The sequence below is a fragment of the Calonectris borealis genome, chromosome 2, assembly GCF_964195595.1.
Source record: "Calonectris borealis chromosome 2, bCalBor7.hap1.2, whole genome shotgun sequence".
NCBI classification, from domain to species: Eukaryota; Metazoa; Chordata; class Aves; order Procellariiformes; family Procellariidae; genus Calonectris; species Calonectris borealis.
Window position 1 is genome coordinate 130,169,701 of NC_134313.1, and position 25,926 is coordinate 130,195,626.

The 25,926-nt window shown below is 39.8% G+C and overlaps 1 protein-coding gene across 8 annotated transcripts in view; it reads right to left on the bottom strand.

Annotated features, from left to right (window-relative positions):
* The window catches only part of KAT2B (lysine acetyltransferase 2B), a 47,055-nt gene that overhangs the window by 18,168 nt on the left and 2,961 nt on the right, over positions 1 to 25,926 (bottom strand). For 7 of the 8 annotated variants that reach the window (XR_012672632.1, XR_012672633.1, XR_012672634.1 and 4 more), the window contains exons 2-10: positions 19,994 to 20,120; positions 15,400 to 15,545; positions 14,806 to 14,895; positions 12,882 to 13,063; positions 9,010 to 9,201; positions 6,325 to 6,431; positions 4,448 to 4,573; positions 1,963 to 2,099; positions 360 to 568 (exon numbers count right to left, since the gene is read on the bottom strand). Coding sequence is in view for 5 of the 8 variants with exons in the window: in XM_075143427.1 (XP_074999528.1) it covers positions 360 to 568; positions 1,963 to 2,099; positions 4,448 to 4,573; positions 6,325 to 6,431; positions 9,010 to 9,201; positions 12,882 to 13,063; positions 14,806 to 14,895; positions 15,400 to 15,545; positions 19,994 to 20,120 (1,316 nt within the window). In the remaining 3 variants the exon portion in view is untranslated. The remainder of the gene's footprint in view (positions 1 to 359; positions 569 to 1,962; positions 2,100 to 4,447; positions 4,574 to 6,324; positions 6,432 to 9,009; positions 9,202 to 12,881; positions 13,064 to 14,805; positions 14,896 to 15,399; positions 15,546 to 19,993; positions 20,121 to 25,926) is intronic. The other variant, XM_075143424.1, reaches the window with a different exon arrangement.

The window sequence follows — 25,926 nt, forward strand, 5'->3', positions numbered from 1 at the left end:
TGATCTCCCTGTCCTTATCTCGACCCAGGAGCCTTCCATTATATTTTCTTTCCCCACTCCAGCTGAGGAGGGGAGTGATAGAGCGGCTTTGGTGGGCACTTGGCATCTAGCCAGGGTCAACCCACCACAGTCCCACCACAAGAAGCCACTTGTCATTAATACAGATACCGAGATAGTATTGGGGTACAATCGAATTAGATTGGCCAAGAGTTAGGGGGGCTTGAAAAGATGAGAAAAGGGTAGCATGGGCAGAGGTGCCCTCCACCCCACCTCGGCTGGCCCCTTCCTACACTGCTGCCTGCAACCAGCACCAGGCTCTCCCCGTCTCACCCGCCAAACCCCGCTCCAGCAGTACTCACGGATCAAAGACCAAGCGCGTGATGTACTCCTTCGGCATTCGAGGCAGCTGATGGGAGAACACGTTCTGTAAACCAACCAGCCACATCATGATCTTCTTGTTGGGCTTCTGGTTCAGGGAGTTGCCGACCACATGGAACTCAATCACCCCCCTGCGCTCCTCCAGCCTCGCCGCCTCGTCCCGGGCCGAGTGTGCTGAGAGGAAGTTGGTCTGTACCGCACAAAAGAGGAACAAAATCACATTTTGGAGATTTCACATCCTCTGATGGAACAGTCTTAACGAACAAACAAATGAAACCCTCTCTATTTTCCAAGCATCTTTTTACAAAAAATAGAGCTGCCAATGATTACTTTTTTTAGCAGAAGTGACACCATCAAATAAGCTGGATAGAAGTCTACACTACAGTGTACAAAGGCTTATTCAAAGTTCTTTTGGTAAAGATTAGGTAACAACAGCGATGGTTATGACTCGCCAAGTTCCAAAATCTCTCGAGGGACAGCACTCATCCAGTTGCCTCTAAGTCTTCATATTTTCTTTAGTCTAGCCAGCTTGAACAAAAGTAGTGGATTAGCCTACGCATACTGCAAATCACATATTTTAATGGCAGAGCAGGCAAAGTCATATTTTTTCATTTTAGTAGTGCTTTCCACTATCTATGCCACTACCGTAAGAGCCTAAAAAGAACATTTTAATTTCTACTGATTTTGCTGTTACATATCTGGTAATTGCATCCATATATTTGAATGGAGATGAAATTAATACAGACAATTTATTTAACTTTTTTTTTCAAGATCATTTTACAATGCCAAAACATCTCTGCATGCACATACTGTTTACTTTTTAGAGCAAAGTTTGGCTGCTGGGTTTCTAGTCACTGCCAGCCCCAACAGCCAGACTGGCACGGCATTTGTAATATGCAGAGCCATCAGTCACAGTATATAGTTTGAGTAAGAAATGTAGGTGGTTCCAAATCTTCAGCAGTCTCTAGCTAAACCTTGGCAAACAAGAGCTGCTGGCAAAACATAGCCTGGCAAAGGGAACAGAAGGAGGAAAAGCCAGCCAAAAAAAAAAAAGTGTGCAATTCTGTACATGGCACAATTCTGCAATTCTGTTTGTTTTTCTCTTCCAGCAGAAAAAAAGAGCAACTGTGGAAGACAGAGCAAATAACTGTTTAGATCAGCCCTTCTGCACTAAACAGAGGTTTTAACTTTCAATCTTTCATTCTGCTGCAATATTTGAACCCCATTTACCTTGTCTTATGAGCTACATCTATGATTAACAATAAAAAGCATACTCTGGAACTGTTCTGTAACAAAAGTACCCTGCAAAATAACCTGGGATCTACTTTTTTACTATCACTAGTTTCCAAGTCTCTTTGCAAACAGCACACAATGCATTAAAAACATTGTAGAACTATTCTTCATGTTAATGATGCATTTCTTCAATATTTTTTGCTCACCTGATCATACTCTTTGAAAGTCTCTATTTTTCTTACTGACAGCATGGTAAGTTTTGTGGACTCATAGCTTATCATACTTTATCCATGTGGAACATTTATTGAAAACAGACCATTTGCAAACAGACCAGGTCTATATATTTCTCACCTCCGGCCCGAGCATTGCTGCAGGATCTGTAATTGTTGACATTACTTCATTGATTAACTCAATAGGAATATCTCCTACAACCCTTGGTCTTTTTGAATCCTCCAGAGAATAGGGTTCATTATTTTTTCTCTTTTCCCCTATAAAACAAAGCCAAGACAAATTAGAACAACCAAACTGTCACAGACTAGCACTGTGAAGTCCAGCACTTCTGTTACATTCTTTAATTTGTATGCCAAGTTTGGGAATTTTTTTTGTAATACCTATAGAAATGGAGAAAGAGAAAGAAATGCAATCCGAACAATACTTATCACTGCTGCAATTTTGTCTTTGTGAAGCAGGATGAATATACCTCTCCTTCTCCTACACCTCTGTAAATTCACAGTGAAACTATTTGCTTTTCTTTTTGCTTCAGCATCCTCTGCAGTGAATCTCTATGCTGCTGTCTTGGAAGGTCAGTGCTCAATATACAAATTATAGTGCATACTTTTCGGATAACATGAAATCCCATTTTGGGATTCACTGGAATTAAGTATCCATTATAGATTTCTTCTATCCTTTTAGTAAACCAAGCAGCATGTACAGTCTGACACGTCATACATGTTTGACTTAGAAAATCCATATGAAGTTTCCAAATCAAAATATACCATGTTAATTATTAACTGCCCTACTAACTGCGGACCAACATGTAATATAGCAAAAGCAACTAGTTAAACAAATTCATGAAAGAAAAGTCCACCAAGGACTAGTGGGTACAATAATACTGATAGAGCCAGCTGCTAGCTCAAGATTTATCCAAGCAGCAAACTGCCAAATACTAGGAAAGCATACAAACAGGAATATCACTCCATGGTTACCTTGTCCCTGTATTCTTTCCCTAAAGATCTGCTACTGGTCATTGTCAGAGCCAGGATGCAGAATTTTGCCTTTGTGATCAGCACTTAGCAGTGAGGTAAGTTGGTTTGGTTTGGTTTGGGTTGGGTTGGGTTTTTTTCCCCCCCTAAGGAAAATCCACAATAGTTTTAAGATCTTATTTCTGAAACAACCAGGTAGTTTAGGGCCCACTGTGCCCACTATTTTACATATACCTTACAGATTGTTTCTCCACATCTGTAGTGCTGTAAATATATGAGGATCAAACCGTTCATTCCCCTTTTCAGACTTTCAAGCAGTACAATTGTTTTCTTAACAACAGAATTTTATTGTTAACCTCCCTTCATTGTGGAAATGATTTATTCCTATTCTTTCTTTCTTACTTTTTAAACAGTTATTCATATGTGAATGGACCTTCCTTCTTATTTCCCAAGGGATTAATTTCTTGTTTTAAAACAGAATTTTTTGAAGCAATTTGTCAAAAGCTTTCTGGAAATCCAGGTATACAAAACCCTTTCCAAATGCTCACCACTTCCTTCACAGATAGGTACAATTCGTGAGTTCTAGAAAAGGCATGCTGAATTTCCACACATCACATTACCCACACATTTATTCATTCCGTTCTTAATCAGTTTATTATTGTTTCTTCTAATTGCCTGAAATAGGAGACTTACAATTGACAGCTTCCTGAATTCTCTTAGAACCCCTTTAGTTTTGCATCTGTGTGTTTCAATTCTGTAGTGCTGAGGGCAATTCCAATGACAGCTCAACTGCACAACTTAACAATTAGTTTGTCAATTCCATATATCTTTTCACACTCTCAAAAAAATATAATTCTTCCAGTGACTACTTACTACTCATTTTGCTGATCTGTAATAAAAAAAAAGTCTCCTACTCATTCCCACTTTTAAGACCATTTCCCAACTTGTCCCTCAAAGAAAGCTGCAGTTTAGGAGCCGCCTTAAGTTCCTCTGTAGCGAACACCGAGGCTGAGAATTCATTTAGCTTTTTCTACTTCCTTGAGGAATTACTTTACATGAGCTCGTGATCATCTCCCTGACCTACAAACTCTCTTGACAGGCTCATTAATCCTGAGGTGTTTGAGAAAGGATTTATTAGGAGAATTTATGCATTCAACAACTTTTTTTCCCAAAAACTTCTTTTTTTAACCTGACCTCATTCAGGTTTAAAATTTAACCTGGTTGGTGTGTTTGTGCTTTTCTTTATTGCTCAAATGTATGCAATTTCAATACCTTGAAAGATTAAAAAAAAAAAATAGGCAATGGCCCCTTCGACTCTGTCTTTACTTAAACAAAACATTTTTTCATGGCTCATAATACATGTACTCCAAATAAAGTGTTTTTCAACAATCTCTGACACCAGCAGACCCTTCCCCATTTTAATTGAATTTAAACAAACCAATTTTTTTTTTCAAATACAGTTGCCATTTCTGCTAGTTAAACATTACCATAGTGGAGAAAAAAATATGTGTGTGCATGTCTTTTAGCAAAAACACCTCAAGGTCACTACTGCAGAGTGAAGGCAATGGTCACCATATATTGTAACTACTGATAACATCGACAGAAGCCCAAAAGCAAGTGTCCCTCTTCGTTACCTAGGTTTGAGTCAAGGGCAGAAGAAACTTTGCAAGCAGGACTCATATTCCCACTGTTGGGTTGCTCCAGAGATGAAGGACTTGCACTATATGAAACAGATCTTGCAACAGGAGGAGGACTGATAACTGCAATGGCATAAAAGACAAACACAAAAAAATCAGGACATGGAACCCATTACAGTGGTGACTGAAGGACTGTCACAATGGGGGACCCAACTTCACATCCACCACCCGCCAAGCAACAGCTAACGTTGTGTGACAGAGTAATGCCACCAGTTTGCAAGCAGAGACATTAGAGCTTTATCTCAACATATTTTTCTAAACTTCTACCTAAGGAGGGACTGTATTACTGCTGGATTCCAGAGTTAGGTTTACTTCATTGCAAATATCAGGCTTTATTATTCTGCAGTGCTGAGCACAAGCTAAGAAAACGAACTTCCTTCATATACCTGCCAAGGCTGCTGGAGTTCAGCCTCATGAAAAGGCTTTTTGTAAGAGTCTATTGAAAAGCAAAATCTCATCATTCAGCTTCAGCTGTCCACTTTAACAGTGTTCAAAGACTGGTTGGACAAATCAAAGTCAATAAATGGAGAAGTTGTTGCACCACTTAAGAGGATGAAACTATTATTTTAAAAAGCCACAGACTAATATCTCTCTCTCTAATATTTAAAAAAAAAAAAACAAAAACACTCATCCCAAATCATCCAGTTTTCATTTGTGTCAGAACTTTTGGCAGGCAGGTGGGGGGTTGAGGTGACAGCTCATAGTCTGGACACCTGCAGTCTTTCTCTTTGCATGCCTTTATCCTGGCGTCATCAGCAGAAACAGCTCTTTTGTGCCATATTCATGCCAAGAATTCAGTGTTTAGGAGGTGCACATTAAAATGAAGCACTGCAGAAATGTACATGATAGAATGAACTCTGAGAGCAACATGATTTTAGAGTTGCAATGAAATTGCGCCTAAGGCATAATTCACCAGTTCATGGTACAGACCAGGAATTTCTCACAAAAAAAGCCTGTATCTGTCACAGTGGAATTTCCCTACTACTGTAGGAAATTCACTATCAGATAAAGTGCTGACATGATGGTTTCGTCAACTGACATTCAAGAATTGTTTCAAAATACTGAATTGTCACAAAATATTGAATTAAATACGTCCAGTCTTCGCTTCCTAAAATACTGAAAATTGAAGTCAGCCCCTGAGTTGCATAAATGGATTTTAAATACTTTTGAGCAGAAAGGAAGAGAAGAAGGGGAAAGTGAAAGAAAACCATCATCAATGTCTCCCTGCAATTTTAGGGATGACTTACACCTCAGTACCCTAACTGAGGAAAAGAGTATAAAGCTGCAGAACAGTCAATGAGGCACATGAATAAGAAACAAAGCAAGGAAAAGCTATATAAAAACAAGAAAATCAAAAGTATGTGTGCAAAGGCACTGGGACATCTGATGTGGAAAGTCCCTAATTCCCTACTGCTAGGTCCCTACATCCCTGCTGCTAGGGTGTCGGAGGACTGGCGTGGGTCCTCATGCGAGGGGACCACTGTCCAGCAGGTGACCCACCGTGGCCATTTACCCACTGACCATTGTCACTTGCCCACGTTGAGTGCACTTGTGCCGCTTGAACACTCAGGCAATTTGCCTCAGCACCCAGCCTGCTCCACTGGCACCTTCAATTAGCTGGATTTCATCATCAAAATGGGATCTTTATATGAGGAAGCACCAGAGAGTCAGACACCTGGGCTTACTCGAGGCAGACTGATTTTGGTATAGCCTGCTATTTATAAAACTGCATATCTAAGTCTCGTTCCTTGGAATTCATCACTTGTACAGTTTTATCTTTGTATTCAGGTGCTCCCTAACCCATCACAAATTACCTGTCTGGATTCCCAGCTGGCCAGTTCGGGAACTAGACACCATGAAATCCTGATCCCAAATGGGAGAATTCTGGCTGTACACTTCTTCTTCCAGCATCGACAGAAACCTAGGCACAAAACCAGGTGAAATATTAACTTAATAGGATCATTCAAAACAGGCTCTTTTTCAGAATAAGCATTTGCAACTTTTTTTAATTTAAAAAATATTTAATGATTCAGTAAGAAAATGCTGTTGGCCAATTCCTTCTTTAAAAAAAACCAAACACACACACACAAAATCACAAGCCAGAGTAGACATTAAGTATCTTAATTCAGTAGAGTGTTTTCACCTATGAAAATTTATCTTTGATTATAAGCAATATTTATCTTATTTGCAAATGCAGAAAGAAAACAGTTACCAACTACTTTTACAGAACAAAACTGTGCACTAATAAGAAAACTATGAGTTGACAGATGCCGAGGTACTCATGTTATACAATGATGACAAAATATGTCTATTTTGATAAACTGGTGTTTTGCAGATGCACTTGCTTTCTGCCTCTTACAGATTTATAAAATCCCAGTGTTAGTTATTAACAATGTTCTTAGGAAGATATTTTCATTCCTTTAAGCGTGCTACTGTAACATTTAATTGCATGTTTGTGCTTGTGTAACAGTAGTTTTAATCCTACTTTTGTACATTTACAGAAACAGCGTGATTTTAAACCTCTCTTAATATTATTATATGTGAGAGAAATTCCACAGATCAGACTATCCAGCATGCCTGCCTTCACAGGGCTAATAGATCAGTTCCCTCTCAGAAGCAAGATAGCTGCTTATCCTATGTTGCACAAAAGGGTTTTCAGACCAGAAGCTGACACGGCACATTTTTACTGTCTTGAGTCATCTACATGCATAGAAACTGTCCAGTGGAAACCAACGGGACTGTTGAGTAAGACTTTCTTGAACAGGATAAGGATTTTCAGGATCAAGTCCTACTCTTGTATTTTACATATAGGACATTTATACCTAAGCACCGCAACGTGCGGTGTTTCCTGCTATCTATACAGCTGATAATGGCTAAAAAGTTTGTAACAGCTATTTGACCATCTGTGGTGGAGCAAAAGCACAAATTTCGCAAAGGCTACCTTTACAGGCAGCACAGAGACTGCGTCCAGACCCCTTGGTAACTATTTCCCAGGTACACAGAGACATAACCTGTGGGTGCTCCCTTTGCCCCGGAGGGAGCGGCCAGGGCAGCCGGCAGCCCTGCACTTAAACCCGGCACCGGCTCCGTGCTCTGAGCGGCAGCTCCTCCGCAGGGTTCACGCTGCGTGACACCAGCAGAGAGATAAATGCTTCAGACAAGTACAGCCCGTGAAAGATTTAAAACGCTATTCATATTTCCCACAGATCATCAGCAAACAGTGCTGTCTTTCTTTTTTTCCCCAGCAGAATATTAAGAGGAACTGCAGTGAATAATAATGCTTTTCAAATTACTTTTCTAGGCTGTAAAAGGCAGTGGAAACATAGGGACATCTGCACACCTCCTTCCTCCGCAAATCTGCTCCTTCTATCAGTGCGGTGTTAAATCCTTTTTTATACCTATTTCAGGGCCAGATCATAACCCTATTCCCAGATATACTCAAACATTCCTGTATCCATAACAGTCTACCCCAGAGACAGTTTACGCTTTTCAAAGTGGTAAAAGGCACTATTAATAACAGTAAGAGCAACAAATCCTGGCTCTACCCAGCTTTGGAAAGCTCACGTTGTTTTTCATTCCCCCGAGCACTAACCCACTCTAGCCCCAGAGAGCAGCCTGCACAGCATCAGTGCCACCACCTTTCCTGTAGGTTCAGTTTCTTTGTTGTTAGGAGGGACATACTTTTAAAATATGGGCTAGAGAGCCGAGCCACCCTCACAAAATAAGGATATTTTTCAAGTGATACACTGTTTTAGCAGGAAGCATACAATGAATGATCCCGTCACCACCACCACCCTTAACCACCAGTAAGATTTGGTTCAAACCACCAGTTTGAAATTAAAGACTGTCAAAGTTGAACATGTTTCGAGACAAGTCATTCTCCCACATACCCCAATATGTAATTATTATTCTTTAATTGTGAGAGATTGTCATCCATATTCCAGTACTGGAACACGTAGTCAATATGAAATTCATGAGTTTAGCATTCACTGATGCAGCTTTATACTAACTACTCTCTTCTTTGTCAAATGAACACTTTTCTTCTGGGGGTGGGATGACTACTTTGTTCCCTATTACAATGTTGAATTAAACTGAAATTCTTAGGTGTACAAAAACTCCAGTACAACACTCCCTTTTTTACTGCTCCATCACAAAAGCAGAAGCGAGCATGTTTTTGGAGATCTGGACCTATGTTGCTTTCAAGGACTACAGAAAAAGAAAGTAAGTGACCAACAATACCTGCTAATAGCCAATAAGCACAATCCCCCAGCAAGATGAATAATCCTTTTTATAAAGTAATGCCCTAGGACAAAGCAAAACAAGCAGTTGTGTACATAAAATACACTGGTTCAAGCTATAGCAGAAAAGAAAGCTGCAGTATCTACTTGTTACTGAATAAAAGGAGAAATGATTTTAAGCTGCAGGTAATTTTTCCGTTTCCATGCCAAAGTTGCATACTACTGGTTAACCTTGAATGCAGGCACATTGTGATCCCTTACTTTGGAAAGTGGGTGAGGATTAGTGTTCGTTTCTCTTGAGGAAGCTTGTCTTTTTCTTGCCTGGCCTGCTCCAGCAGTTGCCGTCTCATTACAGTAAAAACGGAGCGAAGCAATGTCCTACCGAAAACCTGGGTGGTTTCATACCGAGGTAGACTGTCACAGAACTGAGGGACATTGCAATAACAAAGCCACCTGTAAAGGGGAAAAAAGCCAGATAATTATAACCATCTAACATATGAATTAATGCAATAAAACCACTACCCACATCATTTATAACACAGCTGAGAGCTATATGACCATATAAATCAGTTCCACATCAAGTCTGGACAGAGTTAAGCAGCATTTATATAGCCCAGTTTTTTAAAGAAATGACAACCAAGTACTTTTAAGTCTTCATATATTCTTTTTCTCTGCAGTCTAGTTTCCGCAAAGTGCTCTTGTTCCAGACAGTAATCACAGATCACATAAAATTCATGTTGATGTCAGGGATTCTCTCCACAGCTCATTCATTCAGCCTCCCACGTCTCCTGCCTGCAACTCCAAAGACCCTTAGCCTGGCCCATTTTCCCCTCTTTAAACTTCTGCATTTCCCCACATAGACGCAGAAGGGGTGACACTTCTAACTATCTCCACACCAACCCGCCTGGACTCCCACCCTGCTCTCCCACCAGCTGGCTTCTTCCCATTACACCATGACTCGGTACTCTTTCATTCACCAGTAACTCCCTCTGTACAGAGTTTTGCATTAAAAAGTACATATGAAAATACAGCATGTCATGTTAATCTTCTTGGGAAAGGGATCGTGGTACTGAAGAGGTAGATCAGGAGTACACTGACTATGTAGGTCACGATATCTGTTAATTTTATAAACAAGATTTCATTATCTGCATGTAAGTGAATAGTCAATGGTATCTGTAGCTTTAACAGAATCAGACCCCGACCATTATGAAAGCTCCAACAATTAGGAAAAAAAAAAAAATTAAGAATTGGATGCAAACAGACTGTGCTGGATCCTGCACTGGTTTGCTCATCCAGACCCAAAGTACAGCCTGTCTCAAAATGCTCTCCCAAACTCTCGTGTCTTAATCTTTGCAAAGACAGGAGTTGCAAAAGAGTTGTCAGGTACAGATGTTTACAGACCTCTACTCCCTGTTCTTGGCTGATAAAGCGCACCTCTCAAAACACAAGGATGAGTGTGAAACTCTGATATAGTTTCACTCAAATAATCAGGTTTTCAAATGAAGTCAGTGACCGCAAGAATTCATGAGGTGCACCCGTGGCGCACAGGGGCTTCCTCAGTACCCCGAGCAGTGCCTCCAACGCCGCGGAGGGGAGAAGCTGACGCTGGCAGGTTAGATCAGACAGAAAGAGTCGGCACTTTGGGTCGGAGGGAGCCTTAGGGACTGCAGGCAGGAAGGTTTGAGAAACAGCAAGTGACAAAATGATTAATAATAAAAGTCACCACCCAGAGCCAATGCTAGCTATTGATTCCTAATAAAAGTTGACTCCAACCAACCCTAGCTATCTGACATCTTTATCACAAATGAACGGAGGGCAAAGACACACCAAACATGGTCTTAGGAGCCCCATGGATTATCAGTAACTGTCCTTTACGCCAGGTAGTCATTTGAGGTGACAGGTCATCTGAGAGCATCCCGGTCAGACACAGACAGCACAGTCTGCTGTACCACCAGCCAGTCTCAACTCACACCAGGATTTGCTGTTCTCTTTCACAGAGCTGTTTCTCAGAGGAAAGGCCACCAGAAAAGCGGGCAGAAGGCAGCGCTCATCCTCAGCCAGGAAAAATGTCCCTGGCCGTTCCTGGGAACAGGTGTGCAGAGAGAGACGTTAGCTAGCTCCTGCCTGCCTCCACAGACCGCACGTTAACTGCTGCCTGCGCCGGCAGGAGCCTTAACTGCTGTCTCTGTGCGTTGGCACTATTGTTACGAGAAAAGCAAAATTAAGAGAGACCCGGCTTTTTAGCCTAGCTCTTCCTTCCACAGTTGGCTAAATTACTCCTTTGAATTCTGACAACGTATTAAAAGGTCATAACAAGAACTATTATTTTAAGGACAACAACTATTATTTTAAGGACGATTTTATTGGGACAACTAGGGGATCAGGCCCAGCCAGCACGGGTTCATGGAAGGCAGGTCCTGCTTGACCAACCTGATCTCCTTCTATGACCAGGTGACCCGCCTAGTGGATGAGGGAAAGGCTGTGGATGTGGTCTACCTGGACTTCAGTAAAGCCTTTGACACTGTCTCCCACGACATTCTCCTAGAGAAGCTGGCGGCTCACGGCTTAGACAGGTGCACTCTTCGCTGGGTAAAAAACTGGCTGGATGGCCAAGCCCAGAGAGTTGTGGTGAACGGAGTTAAATCCAGTTGGCGGCCGGTCACGAGCGGTGTTCCCCAGGGCTCAGTACTGGGGCCGGTCCTGTTCAATATCTTTATCAACGATCTGGACGAGGGGATCGAGTGCTCCCTCAGTAAGTTTGCAGACGACACCAAGCTGGGCGGGAGTGTTGATCTGCTCGAGGGTAGGAAGGCTCTGCAGAGGGACCTGGACAGGCTGGATCCATGGGCCGAGGCCAACTGTATGAGGTTCAACACGGCCAAGTGCCGGGTCCTGCACTTGGGCCACAACAACCCCAGGCAACGCTACAGGCTTGGGGAAGAGGGGCTGGAAAGCTGCCCAGAGGAAAAGGACCTGGGGGTGCTGGTTGACAGCCGGCTGAACATGAGCCGGCAGTGTGCCCAGGTGGCCAAGAAGGCCAATAGCATCCTGGCCTGTATCAGAAATAGTGTGGCCAGCAGGACTAGGGAGGTGATCGTGCCCCTGTACTCGGCACTGGTGAGGCTGCACCTCGAATCCTGTGTTCACTTTTGGGCCCCTCACTACAAGAAGGACATTGAGGTGCTGGAGCATGTCCAGAGAAGGGTAATGAAGCTGGTGAAGGGTCTGGAGAACACAAGTCTTATGAGGAGCAGCTGAGGGAACTGGGACTGTTTAGCCTGGAGAAGAGGAGGCTGAGGGGAGACCTCATTGCGCTCTACAACTACCTGAAAGGAGGTTGTAGTGAGGTGGGTGTTGGTCTCTTCTCCCAAGTAACTAGCGATAGGACGAGAGGAAATGGCCTTAAGTTGTGCCAGGGGAGATTTAGATTGGACATTACGAAAAACTTCTTTACGGAAAGGGTTGTCAAGCATTGGAACAGGCTGCCAAGGGAAGGGGTTGAGTCACCATCCCTGGAAGTATTTAAAAGACGTGTAGATGAGGCGCTTAGGGACATGGTGTTGTGGGCATGGTACTGTTGGGTTGATGGTTGGACTCGATGATCTTAGAGGTCTTTTCCAACCTTAATGATTCTATGATTCTATGATTCTAAGGAACGTAATAGTATCTATTCACCATTTAGCATTCAAGCACTTACAAAATTATTTTAATTTTTCAAATCTTCCATGATTTGGTTTCAAACTGTGATGCTTTGCAATGCCTAATGTTATCTTCTCTTTTTTTTTTGAATAACAACTTGTCTGAATTTTAGTACATAAAATAAGGATCTTACATGAGGCTCATACCTTAAGAAGACTAAAAGCAACTTTGCAAATACAAGACATGCAAAAGCATTGTTAGATACAGATGTTTACGACCTCTACTCCCTGTTCTTGGCTGATAAAGCACACCTCTCAAAACACAAGGATGCATGTGAAACTCTGATATAATCTCACTAAAACTGTCAGGTTTTCATCTCCACGACTGCAAAAATTCACAAGGTGCACCTATGGCGTACAGGTACTGGTGTATTCCTGAAGTATATACATGTCATATTTGTAAACAAGACTTGTAACAAGCAAAAGCAGCGTTACCTGGTATAATTCACCTTATACCCCGCAATATCATCATTGGGTGATCTTAGTCTTCGCTGAGAAGGTGTCTCCAGGTGCCAGTAGTTAATGCGGTTCAGAAACATTTTAGCCAGTTCCACTATTGTTTGCCTTTCCTTTGAGGGTAAGTGGCTAAATTTGTACTGCACAAAATTATTCACACCCTTAAAACAGAAGAAAATTATGTTTAATTATTTAGTCACAATTTTTGTAGGAGTGTCCTTGAACATTCCTCACTTTATGTTTATTAACCTAGAACTTGCATTACATGGGAAAGAAAACAAATACCGAAGACCATGAACTCCTTGCTGAGCTACTCATGTAGCTGCCACGGGCTGGTTCCCCTGTACATAGCAGCAGGTACATCCTGATGTTTTTATTCTACCCAACTCTAGCAGCTGACTTAGAGGGAGAGAAGGAAAATTCTTTATTTTTCCTTGCTTCTCAAAGTAAAAAACTTTGTCAGGGAACAGAGAAAGATTCAGTAGGCTTTCTTCTATGTGCTCACATATGCACAATTTTGCTGATAACCATGCTGCATCATTTATTTCCTCTGTAAATCAAGTATCACCTATAAACCTCTCCAGCTACTTTTCAATAGTAGACTAGGGCTTGTGGACTTCTAGTTAAGTTTGTGTCTACACATCATATCACTTCTTCAAGAAGTGCCAGTATTTCACAAGTATGTCCCCTCATTGCACTTTGTATACTGTCCACTTTAAAAAAACCCACTGAAAATAGTTAAAATGTGTGACTAAAAGTGCTGCAATACATATATATTATAAATCAATTATAATACTGCCGCTTAGCAAATAATTTTGTGGGACTGCGTTGCTGAACTGCTAAAAACAGAATTGAAAATATCGGTCTATTTTAGGGGAAAATTATTTCAAAATAAAATGTAAGAAGAATTACCCTTTCATCTCTACGCTTTATTTTCTTAAGCAAATTGAACAGTATGAAGAATGTGACAAAAAATTATATTGTACAAAACCTTTTTAATAGTGTATTTTAAGGACTAGGAGTATATACACTTATTCTTTGTTTATACTCAAACTAAAGGAGAACTTAAGGTGAAGACTTCCCAGAAATTCAGCAATAAAGTGTTTTGATTTTCCTAAATTATAAGAAGTGAGAGTTGCAAGGAAATAATTACTACACATAACAGTCTTCACATTTAAAATATCGTGTTTAACAATAGAGCATCCATTCATCCGCTGATGGGAAAACATTGAGCTCCTCTTGCAGAGAGGTATGAGCTTCTGCATAGTCTCACTGAAGCTAATAGGCCCACTTGTGTGCCAAAAGTGCATTCTCAGGAGCTTGCTTAAACAAAATCTGAATTTGTCATGTGTTCTTTATCTACTGAGAGTTACAAAAGCCTCAGTTATTCTTTGGTTTCGGCTTTGTTTTTTGTTGTGTACCCTTTGAAGGAGAAGGCTATGATCTCACTGAATTGGATTGCAATATTTTCATCGATTTACAGAAGACAAGTGTCATTTTGATATTGGATTTCAAAACTTCAACAGCATTTTTCATCACTTGAAACAAAGGAAGATTAGAACTGCCACACATAAAAGTAGTATTTTAAGTTCATTCCCTAAAATCACAAAAAAGTCAGTTTCATTAAAGCATAAGATGAATGATGAGAGAAGTCAAATAATGTAACTATTGTACCAACACTAAAGGAGAAGCAGCAACAGAAGTCTCCTACAGTCCCCTACTTTGTCCTAAGTAATACACAGAAACATCTGCAAACTGCCTAAAATGCTATGTTTTCAAAACCAATGCCTAAGTTTACAAAAAAAAAAAAAGAAAAAAAAAACCACCAAAACAAACAAAACCCAAAAAACCCCAAAAAATCAAAAACTCCAACACTAACCAAACCCATGAGTTGACTGTTTACCTGTTCAATGCTAGGTTTCTCAAATGGGGGACTTTCCAAAGATCCTTCTACTACAGGTTTTCCCATCTGTAAAATGCACTTCCTCAAAAGCTGTTAAAAATATACAATTTTTTTAAAGTTAGCATATTTGCATACATAGGGTCAATGGAAGTCACAGGTGCACAATACACTGCAAAGCGGTGTTGAAAATCTGGCTAATGTATCTGCTTGTTTAGTCATCTAAATTTATAGCTACTAAACTTCACTGTGAATTCACCTTCTGTGAAATGCATACAAGAGGCTTCTCTGAGCAAACGTAGGCAGCTAAGGTAGCATTTACGTCAACTGACTTTTCCCGATGTGTAAGTGAAGAGGGTAAGACTCGCAGGTTGCACAGTTTATAGACGGGACTCAGGGTCAGCTCCTGAATCATCTGGATAACTTTTGGAGTAAGATACGGTACATTGCAAGTAACACATCTAGCCCATAGTTAGCCACTAAAGCACCACACTAGAGAAAAAAAGCCTCACCAGATAAAGTCAGGACATGCATGAGGGGCAGTGAAATCGCCTTATGTGTGAGAGAGTGAAAAACCTGAACACAAGTTCAGCTTACTTTGAACAGGTAGAAATAAACTTGCTTGGTGTCTGCATCTTCTTCTTTGTGGACACAGGTGAACAGATACTCCACATCCAATACAATCCCCAGGAGCCTATTCATTTCTTCTTCAGACACATTCTCCAGGTGAGAAACATGAGTAGCTAAACGAAATAAAAATTCAAACCTGTAAAAATCCTACTGAGAGAACAGATAGCACAAGTATATCTCAAACGAAGCCTTAACAGTAAAGGCACTGATTCTGTAATAACCTATTTAAACAGAAGGTCTTATCAGAGGTAACTGAAATATATGTCACATCGGAGCAATTTGTAGAGGTAGTCCAGGGGTCGTAATTCCCACAGCAGAGGAACAATGGCTAGTTGGAATCACAGTGCCTGTTAACACTTAAAACAGACCACACAAGTCCCGTCTGTATTAATATGTCGCAATATATAAATAACTACATATATTTTTGTCCAAGAGCTATGCTTTTAAGACAAAGTTTCTTGACTAAAGAAAATAAATCCATAATTCCCATAAATCAGGTAATCCAGTTGTTGATACAAGTAGCACCTTATTCCATGAAGATTTAAAAAAAAAAAAAAAAAAAAAACCAAATAATAAGCTCCATAAATAGGCTTTTTGTTTTAAACTGGACATTACTGGCTAAGTCTCATACTTTCATAACATGTAAAGTCAAACTATGCTTTGTGCACGCTATATTAACAAAGCTTTTGCAGATTGTACATGCTCATTTGTTCAGAAGTTTACTAAAAAGCATCTTTCAACCTGTCATAATTTCCAAGTGACAAACTCCCTTTTGTCATCTCCAAAGGCAAATACAGTTCCACATTTGTAATCTTCAAAAGCTTGAGGTTGTACAGGTGAAGCGGGACATTCATTTCAAGCTGGTTTGAACAACTGGCCCCAGGAAGAGAGAAGGCAATTTAAAACACAAAGTCAATTCCCAGAAAGAAGATATTTGCATTACAAAAAGCAATGATCTTCGCTGACTCCAGGCCAATGTACATGGTATGCATATCCTTTCCTCTGAAAGGACAAGAAAATATCCTCTACAAGAAAAGGAAAATTATTTAGAAGGTTGGGCATATTAGTTTTTATATCTTTTAATAACTTGTATCAATATTTACTTCTTGGATAATTATTATATTATCTTAGATATGCCAATGTGATTAGGACTGGTAAGAAATTTTCAGCACAAATCTGATTCCTTACGGGGAGAGGAACTGGGGAGAAATAACACTTGACTTGAAAACTATCATCTTTATTGGTCACCCGGCGAAGATGGTTTGTTTTGGAAAGTTTGGTATGACATGAGAATATGCTCAGAACTGAAAGGGGGATGGTCATCTTGGACTTTCTTTAAGGACAAATATTCAGCATTCTGGGCAGAATAAAACTATTTCATTTCTGTCCTTGAGCCAGATATGAAGGTTTAATATTCCCAGCTGTCTGTTATGATCTTGTAAAAGTAATAAATTCCCTCCTAGATGAGCATTGCATTAGAAATTGATAACATACTAAAGAAACCCTGCATTCAACAAACAAATTAATAAAACAACAGCATAAGAAGCCATTTCCACACAGTTTCCATAACAATACTGGAAGTTGCCTTAACTACTTAGTGGCCATATTTAAACGTTTCATTAAACTAGAGAATTATTACCCATACGGTGAATCTAAAAGTAATATAAGCGTATTACCAGCATGTATTTACTATACTATAGAGTCACCAATGTTTGTACATCAGTCCAACAAACTGTCTTTCTTCGCGTGTTCATAGCCCATTCCCAAATTCTTGTGGCCGTTAATAAATGTTTTATTAAAATCAAAGCTTTAGTACAGTGACATCAAATACTGAGTTACTCTTGACTAGACTTACACAGTCCCTCTCATCTGCATTGCCCAACTGGTACATCCTTCCTCAGCCGCTGTTATGTTTGCAAAATAATAAATTTAAAAAAAAAAAAAAAATCACAACTATAGCTTGCTACAGCATACGGAAGAAGAAAGCAAGCAGAAAGAGCAAGGCCAATGCAATAATATGAAGACCTGAAAAATAGCAAGTTAATTATTTTAGTTGTGCAACTTCAATAAGCAAGCACTTGAGCATATCAATTACGAGCAGTTAGAAAACAGACTCAGAAGGAATGTGGCCACAGTCTATCTCAAAATCAGTGTGTACATAAAAACACTAGTAGTGTATATAGGACAGGCAAACCAAGAAATACCCAAATACGCTATATGAAGGTGCACAGCAGGAACTGACGACAGTGCTGGGAAAAAAAAGAGAGCCTGAGTGTGTACATAGTGTACTAAAACATTAATTATTGAGTTTTAAAAGTGCATTAGACTCAAGACCGAAAATGTTTACCAACAGGAAAATGCACTCTGTAACACAGGAGAAACCAATTAAATATAAAAAATAAAAGAGCCTCTGACTATGTAACACCTGGTCTTGAGGCTGGTGGAACGTGAATTCTCCCAGCACACAATTCAGTCACCACTTCACAGAGTTGTGGTAGTGACCCAAAACATCACCCAAATAAAATAAATATTCATTAAAAGCCCAGTACAGAGCCAAGCTGTGGGGCTGAGCCACAAATAGAAGAATATAAGTTGTAGGTAAGTAGACAGAAATAAGCTCGATAAGCTAATACACACCACCAAACAGATTTATGCAACAAAAACTGCACTGGCTTGAAGATCGAACCATATCCCCAAAAAGAGACGTCTCACGCAAGACTAAAGTCTAGGATTACCTTTGGAAGAAAATAATAAATAAAAAAAAGGCAAAAAACCTGAACATCCTACATTTTACATCAGGTATGGCTTTAACCAGTACAGGAATTTCTACATCGCTATTTCAACGGCTCTCCGAGGAAGAGAAAATGCAGCGCAGATGATAATCTGAAGCCTGCACACCTTGTGGTCAGTCTGGTTTTAAAGGCATTCAGAAGGAACATTTAGAGGAGATGAATAGGAAAATTATCTTGGAAAACACCACTGAAAGATGTATTTTTGCCAGCAGCATGAGGAAGCAGACAGCAACTCATTTCAGTTATTTCAAATGAAACATCACTCTCATTAGCTGCAGCAGGCAGAATAAGAAACTTTACCTTTTCTAAAAACAGCAATAAATAAAAATAAGGTTTGTTCCATAAGGTACATTTCACTGGTACTGGTGTACTGGTTTTCCCTGGTTCCCTAGCTAATGAGCAATATAAGATTTTTTGATAAATCAAAAACAGTCTCAGCCTTTAGGAGAGCTGAGGTTTTCTACAAAATACATAGCAATCCACAAATTCTGCTGAAGAACAGGGCACTGACAGACACAACATCTCATGAGATTTAAAAAAAAAAAACCCACCCAAAAAAAAACCCTTTCTTCAAAGGCCAGGAATGAAGGGGACAGGTAACACAAGCTACCTTGCTGCAAAATGAAAAGCAGCACAGAGAAGCTGCGTGATGAAAGGTTGAAACTAACTTGGCTAAAGCGACCGAACTTTCTGTGATACTATGCATTTGTTAATCTTCTCATGCAAGCAAACCCAGATATTTGGGATATCAGGAAAGGAAAGAAGTCTGCTGAAAAGCCCAGAAAGAGATCAAACGTAATGAGAGCATAAAAAGAAGAGAGAGCAGAAATAGAAATAAATCCCAATTAAAAAAAAAAAAAAACATATTTCCACACAAAGTACCGTATTATTTTCAAAAGTAAAAAAATAAATGATCCATTGTGAAGGTTTTAGATTTCCTTTTTCTTATTTCACTGTCCTAGGTTTTGCACATCAACAAAAATTAAATAGCAATTGCTTCTTTTCAATTAGTTCTGAATTTTATTTTAGCTCAATTTTTATTCAATATTTGCTAATGTATACAGAAAAAGACATCATCTTTTATTTTGATAAGCACAAATTCTTAAAAAAAAAATACAGTGATTCACCACTCTTTTTCAGGCTACGTGGGTAACAAATCATTATTTATTATTAGTCTAAAAAAAAAAACCAACGCCAAACAAAACCCCACAACAGTATTTAACAGTGGATTTTGAGCAGTTGCTTCCAAGATATGCAAGCTGTCTGCACAATAACTTAGACAATGCTAAGCTGTACAACCCCAGTATTATCTTCCTTGACACGGAAAAGACACAGTTCTTTTTGTAGGTAAGAGTACCTGCTTTAGCAATGTTCAAGAATATTTTATAGTTTATTCTATAGTAAGAAAACATAACACAACCTACAGGAGAGAGTCATTCACTTTGTAACTAAGGCAGCTGACAGATAAAACAATGTGAGGTTAATGCATATGTTACACAAAGTATTAAAATTGTTATGGGTAGCTTAAAAGTGGCTTTGCTTTTTAACAGTTTGAGATATCTGGGTGGTTAGAAGTTGTACCTTAGTTCAATTTCTTCAAAACTCATTTTAGGATATTTCTGACATATTTTTGTCTAAGTTAATTGATATTTATGTCCAATCGTAACCCCCATTTCTAGGTCTTGGCAGGGCATCTTGACTTCCGCCTCGCAAGAGTGGAAGCTCCTGTGTATAAGCCCGTGGACTGCAGGAGAAAGGCAAAAGCTTACCCAGCGCGTGGCTGCAGCTGCGGCAGGGCTCAGCGAGGCTGACAACCGCCTGCTGCAGCTCGGCCCGGGGGGGCGTGGGCGGCGGGTTGGGGTTCTTCCAGCCATTGCATTTACAGGATTCCTCAGCCTGAAATCAAAGCAAAGGGGTATCGATCAACAGCGTAAAAAAACAGGAACTTGCTGAAACCACAATATTTCAAAAGCAATAAAAAGTAACATTCTTCATTTCAAGTTGGTTTTTAGTTTTATTTGGATGTTTTGGGGGGAATTTTCGGGGTGTTTTTTGTTGTTGTCATTGCTTTGTTTGTTTTGGGTTTTTTATCTACCACACAGCTAGACTTTATTTTCTAGAAATAATCAGAAATAGAATAGCACCCCAAATAGAGAGATTAACATGGTTCTGGTAAGCAAACCGTGCTCGGCAACATACATACACAAACTCTGGCTAATTCCTTTACAGAAAGCCCTCACTCTAGCTCCTATATGAAAGAAGTATTCGAACATTTACGGGTATATCAACATGTACAGATCCTGCCACTGAGACAGTTTTAATGATTTAAACACAAACAGGTTATTTGACAGGCGACACGCTTATCACTGCCTTATCAGCTATACCAGCAACAAGGAATCATGCAACTAAAACCGAGCCCACGACAACCCAAACAGGGTTAACTAAATACTGAAAAAAGCAAGCAATAATTGCACTATTGGAGAATGCTGTCTAAAGCAAGGCTTGGCCACAAAAGCAACAGATGCCAAAGACAGTGACGCCACCAATGAAACCTGCTGCTTACCCTGGAAAGTTCATTTACGCTCAGCGGCTGCGAAACACCACCGATAGACTGCAGCTAAAAGGGGTGACCATGAAGGGAGAGGTTGTGACTTGGGTAACTGTGTTTCAAATCATTCAGAAGTTCAAAGTCCCGATTCTAGTTATCCAAAGGGCAACTTTATAGGAGGGAATTTTCTTCTGCATATCCAAAAGATCTTAGTTATTTTGATGGTAATATTCTTCTAACAGCATTCATATCCCTATGTGAAGATCTAATCGGAAGAAAAGTGTGCTTTTCTATGGTTCAGAGATATCTGTGCACTGAGCTGTAACAAGATACTCATGAATTTGCAGTGCCAAGACCTCAGTGAGGAAAGTATGCCAACTGCTGCATAATATTTATGACTGAAACAACCTTAGTAGGAAAAATTGTGGTGATAATATAACCAGCCCTAATGCGTCATTTTTCAAAACCGATTCTGAATATATTTAATGCCATCTATTTCAGGAACCTATTTCATTTTCCTTTTATGTTTCCAAATCCCATCTTAGCTAAGGAAGAAGCACCCAGGAGAAGCAGAAAGGATCACAGCTTGACAGCTCCTAAGACTGACAGCTTTGTAGATTGATGGTAAACTGTTCTTCCAAACAAATTTCAATATTCAGCAACCTGAGCACCAAGAAAACTGCTGCCTGCAGTTTGCTGAGCACCCCATGATGTTTTTACCATCTCTAATGCTTAAGTCTTTTCCAGCTGGGCTCCTGGCCCCAGGTGCCATGGCCTCTGCCTGCACCCGGGTGGGTCTGGCAGGTACAAAGAGGTGTCAGAGGCATTTTCAGCAGCCAGAGCCACCAGGATGACTCAGAAATCCACCTGCAAAACCACTTCCATGTACTTTCCTTGGAAGGGGGACAACCTGTGTCGCCTGAACCCCCTGGCTCTCCAAACTTCAAACTGCGTGGGTGCAGACTGCCTGCCCCCCCATCTATTTATCATGTGGCATCGGGGAGGTTTCAGTATGAAATGTGGGAAAGATTAAAATAATTTTTTTTTTTAAAGTCTCATAAAATGCAATCTGGATGGATTTATGATTAATTTTATGGTTTTTTTCTATCATGTTTTCTATGAGTAATATGACTGGCAGAGAAGTAAAGAAGGCCCGATGTTATTTTACAGCGGAAACCATCTCTTGCAGTTTCACAGGCATTGAGCCAGTTTTACTTTTGTTTGTTATCCAGACCCACAGGACCTCTTAAAGTTTAATGACTAGAAAGAGGGATCAGTGATTGAGTGACACCTGCGAACCAAGGATTGCCCTGGTGTGGGGACTTTGGACATCTGTGAGATAATGTGAAACCACACTTTCAATTAGCATCTCGAGCTAGACAAAACCAATGCCAAATAAGCTATCTATATTTGCTCTGTGGGAGAGGCAACATTGCCATGAAAGTTTTTGCAATTAAGACAAGGATAGAGAAGCTGTCACAGAAAAAACTGTCAGAAAATGAGATTATTGCCAAAGAAAATTCAAGAGACAATCGTAAAGAAGTTCTCAAACAAAAATTGATTGAATATTATTTTAGGGAAGTAAGATTTGATCCTTCCCATGCAGCTGTCCGGACAAATGTTCAACACTGTAAATTACTGACATAATATCATGCTTATTATTAATTGCCTTAAATCATACCACAATGAAACATGTCCAAAATAAAAACCCCTCAAACTAAGCACAAGCTTTTTGAGAATTTTTTCTCCAAGTGGAAGCAGTATTTCACAGAAGCTCACCACACAATGTTTACTATCAAGCCTAAAAACTATAAACAGTGAGTAACTACACAAACTTTAGTGTCACACAATAATTAACAGCAAAGATGCAAACAAACAGATGTACGAATCGTGATAACAGCTCAGTTAAACTGCCAAAAATAAATATCAACCCACCCACAGAAGAATAAAAACAAGCGTGTTCAACAGCAGATTTTTTCTGCCCTCGGTAGCATTTCATTGCCAGATCTTTTTGAAGCAGATGTTAATTTGTATTGTTCAAATTATTCCAGAGACCTTTCTCAAACAACTACTAGGGTGGGGTTTTTTCGTTAATCTCTCTATAAAACACCAGAATCAGCATAAATGTTCTGTTAACCAAGGGGAAACACAACCCAAAAAGGTCCTCTTTAAAACTAAGCTTTCGTTTTAGATGTTGACAGTGCAAGTATTTTGCAGTGAATACGCAACATGCATTCCTCAGTGGCTTAAACTGCTGAGTTGTTTTAAGTCTTCCACAGCGTTTTGTTCATTCAATCCTTTGACTATCTTCAGCTTTTTCCTTTCTTTCTTCCTTTTTTTTTTAATGTCACTCATCTGCTTTTCATTAGAAAATAGAGTATGACTTCACCTCCGCAAAAACTTAATTTAAGATCAAAACAGTTTTGAGGGGAGCAAGGAAAGGAAGCATTTGAACTAGTACATCCCGTCCTTGGAGCCTTGTTTTTTGGGACATCTGCAGAGCTTTGATAAAGCCACTGGAGAAAGTTGGGGACTTCTGCCTTACTGAAGCCTGCAAAGTAATGACTGTCATCTTCGCAGGCCCAGGGATCACGAACACTCCATCTTCATTGGTGGTTTTTAATAAAATTGATGAGAGCAGTATAAGAAAATGCAACGATTACACACTGTTGCCGGCCCTCCCCCCTCCCAAAAAAAAAAAGTGCACTCTACAATATAATCTCAATCATTTTTTTCACCCCTTCCATGTTAGGTGGAGTGTTACAATGTGGGCAATCAAACTGTCCGGTAGCTCTGGGTAGTGAAAACTGCAACTCTGGACAAACTAAAGTTACTGATTCCTTTAAAATACTGAATATACTGATAGCAGATCAAAAATGGACAGTGAAAAAATACAGCACATTTTAACATACGTTGTTAGCATTTTTATTTAAAAAGGAAGCACCTGAAAGTTACAACATTGCACATCTCAGCCCCTTTTAAGTGGGTTTCAAGTGTCTAAATAATAATGAATAAATGAAGAATGTTACAGTAACTCATGGACTAAAACATTCCTCCCCTTTTTGCATAGTGAAATGAGCATAGGAACGTGCAAACTTCAAGCTAACTTAATTACAAAGTAAGAGACCCCAACAGTCTTAAAACTGAGTTTCAGAGCAGCTGTTGTGCTGGGCTCTCTTTCCAACTCAAAATCATACAGGTTGTCCTGTCTGGTAACTGAGATGGAAAGCAGATTCAACAGATTATATATACACAACATTACAGATCTTTCTATTTCCAGCAAGTATAATTACTCTAGAAAAAATATTTTTCCTCTCAACACAAAAGCCGTGTAAAATACCCTCTAAGTTTTTTCCTGCAAGCAATAATCTCAAATTGATGCTTTTAACAAAGAACATCACACAAACCATAACAAATACATTGATGAATTTAAAATACATATTTTTCCTATTCAAATCTTCAGTACCCAGCAACCAGACAGCTAGACACTGCTTGGAGAGCTACTCATACGTATCAGGAAATTAGCTGACCCATTTATCTTTAGCAATAAAAAATGATCAGTTCAATGTTCAACTCTAAGGACATGTTCTTCATTTATTGATCAAGCCAAGTATTTCATTCCCTGCATTTTCCAGTTTCACTTACAGAATAGATAAGCTTTTATTAATAATAGGGGCCAAATTCCCACCTTGTAAAGTTAATGGTAGATTTCCTATTTAAAAGAAGATGCTTTAATTGGGCTTGTGAGACATTGTAAAACAGATTCACCCCACTACGAAAATGATCGTAAGAAAGCTTTAGATGTCTTGCACGTCTCCTACACACTGCTGCAGAAAACAACTTTAATACATTTCCAGTTGAGATTCAAGGAGCTGTACTGGCACTATACAGAGTCCAGCAGTAATACGGCCAAGTCTGCCTCATCTTAATCTGCCTCATAAAAGTCAGGAAAAAAATATTTCATTATGGAAACAGTGGTACATATTTACCCTACGAACTCTTTTTTTTGTGTGTAGGAGCAGGAAAACTCCATAGAGGTCACTCTAGGATGAGAAGTGGGAAGAAGTGCCTCTACCAAGGGTCAGCAGCTGGTCTGGAGCCCGGGACCCAGATTTTATTTCAACCTCTGCCACTCACTCACCTGCCGCAGGGCCTTGGCCAAGTCATCTCATCATAACCCTTCTCACTCTCTGTCCATTTTCTTTATCTAAAGCACAAGGTCTTTCTTCAAGGAGGTATTATTCCCTGCTACTTGTGCAAATGGCTTAGGCTACGGGGCTCTAATTATATTTATAAGCATCCAGGCATTACTGTAAGATATATATAATGAGAAATAACCAATTTTACAGAAAACTTAGTGTACTGAATTAGTACTTATTTCAACTTGTTTATAAGAAAAACTCCCAGTGAGACTGGAGAGAGGGTTGTATTTTCACATACTGTAAACCAATAGGGGAAAAAAGCCGAGGAGACTTCCTCCTACATCTTCATTAAATATATTTATGTAAGTCACACAGTGCTGCTTTTATAAAAAAAAGTGCTGCAAGCTCACATGCCTAATGCTCAATTTCACACTGGACAAAACCAAAATGATGTATGCAGCCATTCATATGTGCACAGAGATACCAAGTGCCAAATACAAAACCTCACACAGCAATACAGCACTACTGTGCACTTCCAAAAGTCATTAAAACTGTGCCAACTCCTACTATGTATCTTATTGTTCAGAACATGCTTTCTTCCCCCCCCCCCACAAACTTAGACATTTAAGAAGGTTGGGTTTTTTTCCACACAGAAGAGCCTGTTCTCTCCCTTCCACCCTGACCTTTTCTCACAGCGGAAAAAGTCAAGCAGAGCAGCTCAACAGCTACAACTCTCCTGTCCCAATTCTTTATCAGGAAAAAGAAACAAACCCCACATTTCTCTAGCCTGGGCAGCAGCTCCCTAAATTTCACTCTCATTCAGCTCAGAATATGTGCACACTGAAGATGTCTTTGCCAGCAGTCTTTGTCCATGTTTCCCATGAAGAAAAGGGATCGCTGAAGAAGGACCCGGAGGTCCCTCTTGGGGACTGAGCACCCTACCCCAGAGCAGCACCTTCCACCCTTTTCTACTTGTCATTTCCACTGTCACCAGTGAGACTCACCCTCTACA